Source organism: Camelus dromedarius, chromosome 19 (assembly GCF_036321535.1).
Source record: "Camelus dromedarius isolate mCamDro1 chromosome 19, mCamDro1.pat, whole genome shotgun sequence".
In the NCBI taxonomy this organism is placed as follows: Eukaryota; Metazoa; Chordata; class Mammalia; order Artiodactyla; family Camelidae; genus Camelus; species Camelus dromedarius.
The window spans coordinates 17,230,703-17,243,370 of record NC_087454.1 but is presented as its reverse complement, the minus strand read 5'-3'; the positions used below and the strand labels follow the sequence as shown (position 1 = coordinate 17,243,370).

Sequence of the window (12,668 nt, the reverse complement as noted above, 5' to 3'; positions counted from 1 at the left end):
GATCAGACAGTGTAGACTTTAAGGCAAGATACATTACTACAGATAAAGAATATTTTGTAACTAATACATAAGAAGTTATTTCTATGCATCTAACATTTTACAACCATAAAGCAAAATTTGAGAAAATTGTTAAACTTCCACAGAGGATTGAGCAGTTTGTGTATGACTGACATTCCAGCTGGAGAAAAACTTGAAAAGATCAGATAAAATATTATAAGTATTCACTGAAAGGAATCAGACAGCAGCAGAAACCAATAATACCAAAGACATCGGAAGCTTACGTCTCTGAGAGGTGAGCTGACAATCCCCACCACTTCTTCCCTGGGGCCTGTAAATTGGCAAAAGGCTGATAATCCAGGTTTGACCCTGGCAGAAGCCTGCTGCTCTGGACAGAGAAATTAGCCAAGCATTTGGCAGTTGCACAGGACTAGCGTGGCAAAATTTGAAATTAAGGGAATTTAAATACCAAGTCAGTTTCTCTCCTTGAGATGTTTATTGAATCCTGAAGTTCAATAGGATAAGAGGCAAAAAAAAAAAAAAAAAAAAAAAAAAAAAAAAAAATCTAAGCTAAAGATCTGTAAGAAACATGGCAGAATTTCCCATACCATCTATGCTAAGGAAACAAGATCTACCACGGCCTGGAGGGACCCAGCTGAATATACTGAGCTCTCTACTTAACAACATGCAGGGCTATACCCAAGGAATGGGGATGGGGGATACCAGAGATAAACTGAGTCCTATCAAAATTGAAACCTAGTCTCTTCTCAGTTCATCCCCTGATTAAGTTAAAGTGATCACTTTCCTCCCCTCCAAATTTAACTATTAGAGAAAACAGTAAATCTTTTCTGGCAAAATATAATATATTCTAAAGTCTTTGTAGCTTCTTATTCACAATGTGCAGCATTAATAAAATTACTAGGCATGCCAAGGGACAGGACCATGTGACCAGTACCATAAAATGCCATTAGAAATAGTCCTACAACTGATACAGATATTAAAGTTATCAGGCAAGAAGTATCTATGATTAATAGACCCAAGAAACCAGGGGGAGAGCTGAAGAAAATAGATGAAAGGATAAACAATTTGACCAGCATTGAAATCTATTAAAAAAAAATCAAATGAAAGTTCTAGAACTGAAAAAAAAAGTCTGAAATTAGATCTTAATAGATAGATAGGTTTAATGATAAATTAGCTACAAGAGAAGACAGGATTGGTAAACTAGAAAACATTAACAAAATCTAGGTTAAAGTATATATAGTAAAAGAATAGAAAATAAAGAAAAGAAAACAATAGAAACATGGAATTAATTGAAAAGGCTAATAAATCTGTTTAAGTCTCAGAAGGAAAGGAGAGATAAAATGTGACATAAGCAATATTTTAACAGAAAGCCCCCCAAAACCCAAAAGTAATGAAAGTAAACCACACATGCACACAGCTCTGTGAATTTCAACCATGATAAAATGTAAATTTAAAAAATTAATATATGTAGTAAGAATGCTGAAAACCAAGAGCCAAAAATAACTAGAAAAATCTGAAAAGGAACCAGAGGGAAAAGACATCTTACTTGCAAGTAGCAATAGTAAGCCTGACATCTGACTTTTCAACAGAAACTATGAAAGCTAGAAGATAATGAAATAAGCTCTATAAACTGCTAAAAAGTAAATGCCAACCTAGAATTTTATGCCTAGTGAAAATATTCTTCAAAAATCAAAGCAAAATAAAAAATGTTTTCAGACAAACAGGCAAACAGAGAAATTGCCACCAGATGTTCACTAAAAGAAATATTAAAAGGAAATTTTCAGCCAAAAATAAATTATCCCTGATGAAACCTGAAAATGCAAGACAGACTGAGGAGCAATAGTGGGGTAAATATGCATATAATTAAGAGACTGTTGTCTTTAAAAACAGAGTATCTTGTGAGTTGAAATGCATATAGAAATAAAAGGCACTAAGAAATGAAAATACAGGATGAAATAATGCAAAGAGGAGGAGGGAGATACATAGAGTTAAAAAAAGTTTTATTCCAGCATTATAGAGAACATAGTAAAAGTATAAACTTCAGTGAAAAGTGCATGTTATAATATCTTCAGTGCTGAAAAAATAATGAAATAATGTCATAGAAGGAAAAATGAAATGAAAATGGATGAATCTAAAAGAAAGAAAAAGTACAATGAAAAAGAGGAAGTCAAATAGCAAATAATGAGCAGATAAATATAATCACAAGTATATCTGTAATTATATTAAATTAATATAGATGAAATACTCCAAGTATCAAGATTGTCAAACTCAACAAAAAAGGAAATGCAGCTCTGTGGTGCAAATAAAAAACACATTAAACATGAGGATATATCAAGGATAAAATAAAAGAATGTGAAAAGGTATGCCAAACAAATATTAACCAAAAGAAATCTGGAATAACTATGTTAATCTTAGATAAAATAGACTTTAATGCAAGGGGCATTACTAGAAATAAAGGGTGATATATCATAGTGGTAAAGAGAAAAATGTCAGAATTATACTTCTTTTGGAACCAAATCATACAGCTTTAATTTATATTCATCATGAGTTGAGAGAATCCAAAGAACTAAGCAAATTTACAACGAAGAAAGAGACTTTCACACACCTCTTTCAATAGCTTATACAAAAAAAGAGGTAGACAAGAGTAAGGATATGGATGATTACAACAACAGTTAACAAGTTGACCTGGTTGGCATACGTAGAACACTGCACTCAACAAGGAGAGAATTCACATTCTTTTCAATTGGCCATGGGACATTTTCTGAAATTAACAATATGCTAGATCATAAAACAAGCTGCAGTTCACTTTAAGTGACTGAAATCATTCAGAATATATTCTTTAATCACAGTGAAATTAAGGTTACTACCAAAAGCAAAAGATAGGTAACTCCCATTGCTTTGAAATTAATGTTTAGGTAAAAGAGGAAATCATATTTGAAATTAAAAAATACTTCATAACTAAATTACAATGAAATATGACATTGCAAAGCATGTGGGATGTATTTAAAATCATGTCCATGAGAAATGTATATCTTTAAACATATATATTGAAAGGCAATTAAGTCTTAAAATCAATAATCATGTTTGTATCTCAAGTAGGGGAGAAACAGCAAATTAAACCCAAAGAAAGTAGAAAAGAAATTATGAAGATTAGGGCCAAAAATGATACATAAAACCAACAATATCAAAGTTGCTTCTTTGAAAATTAGTAAAATTAATGAAATAAAGAAGATTAATGAAGAAAAATAAAGGGAAAAATTATCAGTATAAGCAATGGAAAAAGTGCATTGTGGTAAGTCTTAGCTCATAATAAAGAAAATAACAGAATATTATAAACAACTTCATTCCAATAAATCTGACAATTTAGATGAAAAGTTCCTCAATACACACAGTCATAAAATAAAATTTAAAAAATTTTTTTATGGGGGAAGGGGCTTATGAAGGCAAAAGTGACAAGGGCTCACAAAGTTATAAGTGGCCCTGTTCTCACCAAAATCCCAGGAATTCTACTGCTAAAATGAAAAGGGCAACAATAATTACTGGGGACAATTGACAGTTTCTGCCCCAGTCTGCACCTGTGGCTGCTTATAAGCATAAATGTTCTTCTTCACACATTAAAAGACACTCTTCATGTCATTCTAAGTGAAGTAAGCCAGAAAGAGAAAGAAAAATACCATATGAGATCGCTCATATGTGGAATCTAAAAAAAAGAACGTAAATACAAAACAGAAACAGACTCACAGACATAGAATACAAACTTGTGGTTGCCAAGAGGGTGGGGGGTGGGAAGGGACAGACTGGGTTTTCAAAATGTGGAATAGATAAACAAGATTATACTGTATAGCACAGGGAAATATATACAAGATCTTGTGGTAGCTCACAGCGAAAAAAAATGTGACAATGAATATATGTATATTCATGTATAACTGAAAAATTGTGCTCTACACTGGAATGTGACACAACATTGTTAAAAAAAAAAAAAGGAGCCTATGGCCATAAAAAAATTTTTAAAAAATAGTAATTTTTTTAAAAAGACACTCTTCAGCTCCACAAAACGAGCCAACTCAAATTTCTACCTGGTGACTGCATACAGCTCCACAATCCAGGGACTCTAGGTCCAGATGTGATGCTTCTCAGACTAGAGACTCATAGACTAGTTAACAAGCTATATACTCCCTCCCATATTCAGCATGTAAAGGCAGAGTAAGAATGGAAGACCCAAAGAAATAAAAGACAGAACAAAACAAACAGAAAGCCGCCACTCTCATAAAAGGGAAAAGGTAAAAACACAGAACCTTTAATGGTGAAATCTGTTGGGCAGGAAAGGCAAAGACTCCCTGTCCTGGACAGAAATAATTTCTTGATCAGACACGGGATCCTGCTCTCCAAAATGCACTTCCTTGTTCTTTACAGCTGATGGATTTGACCCATACTTTATCTATTATTCTGTGTGGCTTCCCTGCTTTTGTAGCTTACCTTCTGCTGAGGTTGGTTTTGGCACTCAGGACTGGCCAGTCACAGTGGCTTGTAAGCAAGTTTCTGGTATCCTTGCCTGAATAATGGGAGAAATCACTGGGGCCTGTAGTTCTGGGACTGTGAGAATAGACCAGGTGAACAGAGTCCTTCAATTTTGTGTTAATCCCAAACCAGTTCCTATTTCCAACACACATCACCTTTGGAACTTCTTAACTGTATTCATAGATTTTCTAACTCTGCTGGCTTTCACTCTAATATGATCTCATTTTCTCAATATATTGTTATTCTTTACTGCTAAAGCCAACCTTTCTGACTCTGTGGTGCAACCAGAAATTTACTTATATCCATATATTTTTTCAGACAATTTAATGAAATTTGAGTAGGGGGAAAGGGAAATTTAGGAAGGCAAATCAAACCTCTCTTAAACCTCATTTCACTAGGTTTTTCCTGCAGCATTTTTATTACTTTACATCTGTGTGTCATCATTCATTTTTTATAGATACTATGGATTTCTTAAAGGAGTTACAAATTTACTTGGAATGACAGGAGCACTAATTTCTACCACTGTGACTGGAATGATTCTTAGTCAGGTAAGGAACATCCAGACATGGGTAGTTATTTTTCTAATATTAATTGTACAGAAAAAGAGGGTAATTCAGACCAAAAAAATGCAGAGAAGACATTGGCAAGAGGTGAGTTATGAGTTTTTGTGTCACATTAAGCTTGGTCAAATCAGGCATTTCCTCCAAACTTACAGATAATACAATTTCTTTCTTGTTGTATGTCAATTAATTGTACTGGTAACTCTTTAATTATTGATTATTGAAACAAAAGTGGACCTCTGTGATTTTTTAACAATGAATGTGTGCCTTGATCAAAACAGGTAATTGACTGGGCCAGTGGTAATATAAGTTACAAGATACAGTTTTGTCAGGAAAGGAATGACAAATCGGGAACAAATAGATTTTAAAAATGGACAAGGTTATCTGAAATTCTCCTCCTAAGAATACTTAGAATGCCTTATTTGGTGCTAAAGGAAAATAAATACGAGTCTAGAATTCTATAATCTATCAAAAAATTCATCATCAAAAATTAAGTTTAAGTTCATCCACTTTCACACAAAAACAGAGAATCCAGCAAAAGTAGACTAGCACTGAGAGAAAAACAAAAGTTAGTTTTTTTAGGGAGAAATAAAATTATCCCATATGGTAGCTTGGAGATGCAGAAAGGAAAAGAAGCAACAGAAATAATAAATATGTGGATGATTCTAAAGGAATATTGTGTAAATTGGTAGTATCATGTAAAGAAACCGCAGTTCCCAAAGCGGCTTGCCTAGTGGAGGCAAAACCAAGATAGTTACCCAGGTGATAATTGGAAACATGTCCACATTTCTCAGCCATCACATTTGTTCTGGCTTTTCTTCTTAAGCCACAGGCAATTTACTCATTAACCATTAATACTAAGTTTCATTATTATTTGTTAAATTGGTTTGTCTTTGGCCAGGATTGTTGTTATGATGTCTCTGTTCCAATACATCTGAACATGCTTTCTCCAACACACTATATACAAATGACTGTGCAATCTTTGCCAACATAATTTGATAAATTCTGTGGTCCCAGATCTAATAATATATTTTCAGAAAAGTTTAAATACCTTATCAAATTTTAACAATCATGTTAAATGCATGCTTATCTTGGAAAAAAAAAAAAAAGTAAGGGGAATGTTCAGAGGTGGAAAATGAAGGAAGAGCTTGATTCCAGAGAGGTAAATAACCATCAAAGCCACTGGCTGCCTTGGAGAAATTGCCCATCCTGGGTGGTCAATAGCTTCAGATGCAGTGGACGAACAGAGGGTAAGAGGTAATATCTCAAAACCACTTATAAAAGAAGAGTCAGAATGAAAATACTGGTATAAATCTGTAATCCCTAAGGACTACAACCACACACCACTACTACCATGTAACTCATATATAAACTTGGGTTTCTTTGTAGGAAAACCTAGAAGCTGAGAAGTAGCAGTGTGCAGGCAGTTCCTCCAAATGCTCCTTATCCCATGACTTTAGCCAGGGAGAGATAATTTGCATTCACCATGGCCATATTTCCCATAGAGAAGAACCCTCCACCATCATGTGCTTTGGACTTATCGTATCAGAAAGGCCAGAAACATCACCACAACCACGGAAGCTCTCTGATCAGAGAGGTAGCGTCACTTGAAAAGGAGAACTGTAGGAAACCAGAATGTGTTTTCTCCTCTGATCATGGAGCCCACTCAGCCTGTCCTTCCATTGAACTCAGTCAGACCTGCTGAGCTGACTCCCCCGAAACGTGGCTCCAGAACTGTCAGAAGTTATCTCTGTCCAGTGAGGAAACTTGCCTTTCTCAGCTTCAGCTACAAAGGGAAAGGAGAAATTGAATAAAGACTCTTCTGACCATATGAAACAGTAAGCCAATTTTCACAAGAGTTTATGGCCCAAATTCAAACTCTGTTGGCTCCAAATGCCATAAGCCAAAAATTGAAATAATGTGGCATGTGAGAGGAGAATAAAACCCACAGGATCAGATCCTCAGAGCCAACCCATTATAAAGCTGTTGACAAAACAAAAGCTGCTGTAGCTCAAGGGAGACATTAAGGCACAAATGAGATGTGGAGATGAGGATAGCCCCTTCTTAATGATGCATGATTCAATTCGATAGGAAGAGATGACAATTATAAATTTGTATGCACATAAAATACAGTATCATCTTACATAATAATAACAGAACTTCTGGAACAAAGGACAAAAGCATAGTTATGGTGAAAGATAACTATTTCTAATAATTGTTGCAGCAAAGAGAAAAAAAAACCTATAGAAATATAAAATTGTTGAACAACACAGTTAATATTCTTGACATATATAGAACATCCCACTCGATAACCACAGAATCCTCATTCCTTTCAAGGTTGCCTGGAACATTCACAAAAACTGACTACATACTGTGTCACTAAGTGAATTTTAGCAATTGTAACAGGACTGGAATTACACATAATATATCCTCCAATTATAATTAAAATATGACAGAAATCAGAGACAAAAAAAGATAATTAGAAAAATCCATGCATATTTTGAAAATAAGAAATACATTTCAGATTTTCAGCTGCTTATGTTGACAAGTTCAGTGGTTTGGCTCAGTTCTCCCACTGAAAACAAACAAAAAATTAGATTCCAAAGGTTCAATATTCTAGACTATGTTCCATGCCAAAGTACAATAGCATCAGAAATTAATAGCAACAGGGTATCTAAAATGATTGCATATATTTATAAACTAAACACCGTAATAACTAATTATTAGGTTTAAGAGAATATCATAAGGGAATTCACTAATATTTAAAACTAGATGACAGTGAAATTGTTACATGTGCAAATATATTGGACACTAGGTGTAATTTATAGTCTTAAGTTTATTTATAAAAGACAAGAAAAAACATCTAAAAATAAATAAGCTAGGTATTCAACTCCAGAAATTGGGAAAAAATGCAAACCCAAAGAATAAGGACTGATACAATAAGAGTAAAAGTAGAAATCAATTCCATAGTTAATAAAATAGTACTGAAGGTACACAAAACCTAAAACTGGTCATTTGAGAATATTAATAGGACAGATAGACTTTCTGGAGCAAGATAAAAGAGAGAAGATTCAAATAAAGAAAATACTAAATGAGAAAGAAAGTTTTTCAAAGATGACATAGATTAAAAGCTAAGGATATTCAGAACAACCCTATGCCAAAAAATTGGCTGAATGTGTTCCTAAAAATATAGAATTTACCAAACTTTCTCAAGAAAAATAAAGACCTTGAATGGACCAATAAAAATTAAAGATACTGAAATAGTATTCAAACATCTCCCTATCTCCCGAAAGACTAACTCAGGCCTAGTTTGCGTTCCAGCTGTTATACCAAATTTTCAATGAACAATTTTATCCTATCCTATACTATTTATGCCAAAAGTTTAAAAAAATTCTGAAAGAAATTGAGGCTAGTATAATCTTAATTCCAGAATCAGCAGAACTAGATAATAACAATGGAAGAAAAGAAAATTTTAAGTCTGTATTACTTATGAACTCAGATGCAAAAGTCCTAAAGAAATTATTAGTTAGCCAAATCCAAAAGTATATGAAAAAACAATGCATTATGACAAGATAGATTTTATCTTGGTAAAGAAAATACGGTTTAACATAAGAAAGTTTGCCAGTGTAATTCATCACATGAGATCAATGGAGAAAAACAAAACTTATATGATTATCTCAACTGGTGCAGAACATTCCAATAGCTACGCACGATTTTTTTTTAATCCTATTAGCAACCAGGGAGGGGATGGAACTTCCTTAATTTGTAAATTTTTATGTACCAAAATACATAGGTTATTTTTGCACAATGAAGAAACTTAAGATGTAGTCCCTTTAAGGTGACAAATGAGAAAAGGACGCTCATATCTACAACTATTTATCAACTTTTTAACATTGTACTGGCGCTCCTGGATACTGTTTTAAACAGAAATAAAAAGAGATTTAAGAGTCAGGAAGACTAAAATAAAGCTTCAATTTCCCAATGCTTCTATGATTATTTACTTAGGAAAACCAACAAAATCAATAAAAAATTAAAAATATAAAAAGTAAATAAGAATAGAGCTTAGTAAGTTTGCTCAAAACAAAATCAACATACTTAAATAATAGCATTTATAAACACCAGAAATTAAATAAGATACTATTCACAGTAGTAACAAAAGTTATAAGTATCTTGGAATTAATGCAACCAAAAATATGCAAGATCATAATGGAGAAATTTTTTTAAATTCCTGACTTTATAAAATGCTGTTACTAAAACAACATGTAGACTTATAAATAACAAAATAGAGCTAAAGTATAAGAAAAAATAGTGTATGTAATCTGGGAGAGACTGATGGGAAATCCAAGTATTCTTTTTTAAAAAATGAATTCAGAGACTATAGAATTCTTCAACTTTATTTTAAAAAATTTTTCTTTTTATTGTGGTCAAAAAAATAACGAAAATGTACTCTCTTAACTATTTTAAGTGTACATTACAATATTGTGTAGGTAGTATTGTTAACTACATGCACACTGTTGTATAATAGATCTTTAGAACTTTGTCATCCTGCATGACTGAAGCTCTATACCCACTGAACAACAACTCCCTGGTTCTCTGCCTCCTGGACCCTGTAATTTTTTTTTTTAAATGTAAAGATTAGTATTAAATTTTTTGGTATGTGTGTTAAAATAACAAGTAAGTGTAACCATTAAAAATAGATATAGGGTGTGTCTCAAATCAGGAGAGAGAGGAAAACATGGAATTAAAAAAAAGCAAAAGCAAAATTCCCCAATGTGAAAGAAGGGTAAGAAATGGGATGAGGGGGGTAGGGGGTAGGCATAAAGGTAGAAAATAGGACAAATTGAAAGCATGAAGAGAGACGGTAGAAATAAATCCAAACATACCAGAGATCACAATAAATATAGATAGACTAAACTGCAGTTAAAGGACAAAGTTTGTAAGACTGGTTTAAAAACAAAAGCCATTCATGTGCTATTTATATATAAAATACATACCTAAAATAAAGACATGGAAACATTTAAAGTTGTAAGGACAGCATAAAAAATGAAGTAAACATTAACCAAAGAAAGATAGTATTATTATATTATCAGGAAAAAAAGTTTCCTTTAAGTAAAAGTACTAGATACAATGAGAATCGGCTACTTAGGGGCTTACAGTGTGTATTTCTCTGGCAAAACTATCTTGTTCAACTCTTAACTCAGCTACTTACAAGCTGTGTTATCAGAAACTTTTCTTAATTTAAGCCTCAGTGTCTCCAGCTGGCTAAGATGACACAGAATGGGGCTAAGGCAATTATCAAATTAGATAATGCATATGAGTGTGAGATGTTTGTGTTCAATGCATAACAGCTATTAGTATTTTTATTCTTATATCCTTTTAAATCAGGAAAAATAGAACTATGTTTTCTATCCTATTGTTTAGCATTCTGAAAGAGGTTAGCAAACACAACTGTCAAGAATATACAATGTAAATGCAGAAGGAAAATATTATGTACAGAGAATGTGATTGTCTTCCTGGGGGGGGGAAACCCCAAAGTTAGGTAGCATGCTGTGGAAAAATCTAAAGCATCATATCTACCAATATTGCAAAATACCTATGCGTATTTTGAAAACTGTGCAAAGTCCATATGAAGAAAACTGTGCACTTATTGAGCAACATCAGTGAAAATATGAGAAAGGAGAGGAATATTAAGTTTCTAGGAGACTTCAATTCCAAATCACAATGAATTCTATTAAAATTATCACAGGCTTTATTATTAATCATTAAATTTCTAAGCACATCTTGATTTTTTTCCCTTCACTTTCTTTTTGCCTATTACCTGTCAAATTTGGCATGTTTTAATTATAGAAATCACTATAATTAAATATATTTAATGTCTAATTTGGCAGGAAACATACTGTTTTATTTTTTCAATGTCTACTCTTAATTATGTTTTAAATGAAACTGAAGATGATTTGGTCAAGTTCTGAAAAAAAAATGCATTTTGTATAATAAAGTTTCACTTCAAACCAGAAAGGATGGATTTTTTTAAAACATAGTAGCAAACCACTTGTAGAAAAATACAGTTACATTATGTTCTCATATTTACCCCCAAGTTAATTCTAGATGATTACAATGTAAATGAAGAAAGGAAACAATAACTATACTAAAGTAAAATAGAAGTTAATAATTATTTAAACTTTAAGCAGGGCATCCTTCAAAAGCATGACACCAGAAACCAAAACCCCAATCACGATGCCTTACACATTTAATTACATAAAACTTAACCTCAGCTGATTAAAAGGTACAGGGCAAAATGGTAAAGCAAATCTGAAACATAACAGAAATTTCACCTTTGACTGTGGATGCAGAAAATACATTACCTGTGCATAGAATCCACCAACATCTTAAAATATATATGACATCAGGATTATGTAGACCATTTTCTATGAAAGTAAAAATGGCTCTATTTATTAATAGAAGTCTATTAATGAAATTGATCATATTAATAGGCTGAAAAAGAAAATGTGTCAACCATTTTCATAAATAAGGAGAAGGTATTTGATAAATTTTATTCCAAAGCATTGCTGTGTATGTAATTAACCGCCAAGGTATTCAAATTTATAGCAGCAAAAAAAGTGAAAACCAGCTTAAATATAAAGAAACAAGGGGTGCTTTTATGAATTTTATAAATCTAAGCTCTGGATTGCTAATCAGTAATGGTTATGATACAGTCATATATTTCCTAATATGCAAACATGTTTATGAGATGTTTCCAAATGAAAAACCATATGCATTCTTGGCTTTAATACTGTGTATATATAATGTCATTTTTATACATGAAAAGTTATATGTATATAGGCATAGATAAAAATGTAGAAAGACAAATAGTGATTATCTTTGTAAAGTGAAATTATGACATCTTTTGTTCCTTATGAGAATGTATAAGTGACCTGCATTGAGACTGTATTAATTTTAATATTATATTTTAAATGCTATAAAACCCAACAACAAGACCAATAACTTATAATTACTTTGCACTTTAATTCCTCAGGATTCAGAATCTTCCTGGCTTAAAATCTTCTTGCTGATGTCATCCCTTAATGTGATAAGCCTAATTTTCTACATTATATTTGCTAAAGCAGAAATTCAGGACTGGGCTAAAGAAAGACAAACCACATATCTCTGAAGGTAAGAAGTGGCCAGATTAAAGACAGATTTTGAAACTGGGGATACAGGAGAGAGAGGAATTGAAGGTGGCCCCTGAGCAAACCGTGGTGCTGCTGACTGAGATGGGAAAAAATAAGGGGTGCAGGTTTGAGGCAGAAGAGGGGACCATATAAAGTCTGAAACTATTTGACATCCTGATGGAGACTGGCATGCAGCCCAGCAGATGCACTGCTCTAGAATTCTGGGGCGCTGTTGGGGCTAGAGGTATAAAGTTGTGAGTCTGGGCCTCTTTAACATTTAAAAGTGAGGAGGAAAAGGGGAAGCTTGCAAGGGAAACTGGGAAGGGCCTTTGGTGAAGTGGGAAGAACAGTGGTATCTCAGAAGAAAAGTGTAAAAGGTGGGAATGAGTACCTGTGGCAAATA

The 12,668-nt window shown here is 33.0% G+C and overlaps 1 protein-coding gene across 2 annotated transcripts in view; it reads left to right on the top strand.

Annotated features, from left to right (window-relative positions):
- The window catches only part of SLC17A1 (solute carrier family 17 member 1), a 40,723-nt gene that overhangs the window by 20,296 nt on the left and 7,759 nt on the right, over positions 1–12,668 (top strand). For both annotated transcript variants that reach the window (XM_010980144.3, XM_031435097.2), the window contains exons 11-12: positions 4,994–5,084; positions 12,130–12,266. In XM_010980144.3, coding sequence (XP_010978446.2) covers positions 4,994–5,084; positions 12,130–12,264 — 226 coding nt within the window. In that variant the 3' untranslated portion in view covers positions 12,265–12,266. The remainder of the gene's footprint in view (positions 1–4,993; positions 5,085–12,129; positions 12,267–12,668) is intronic.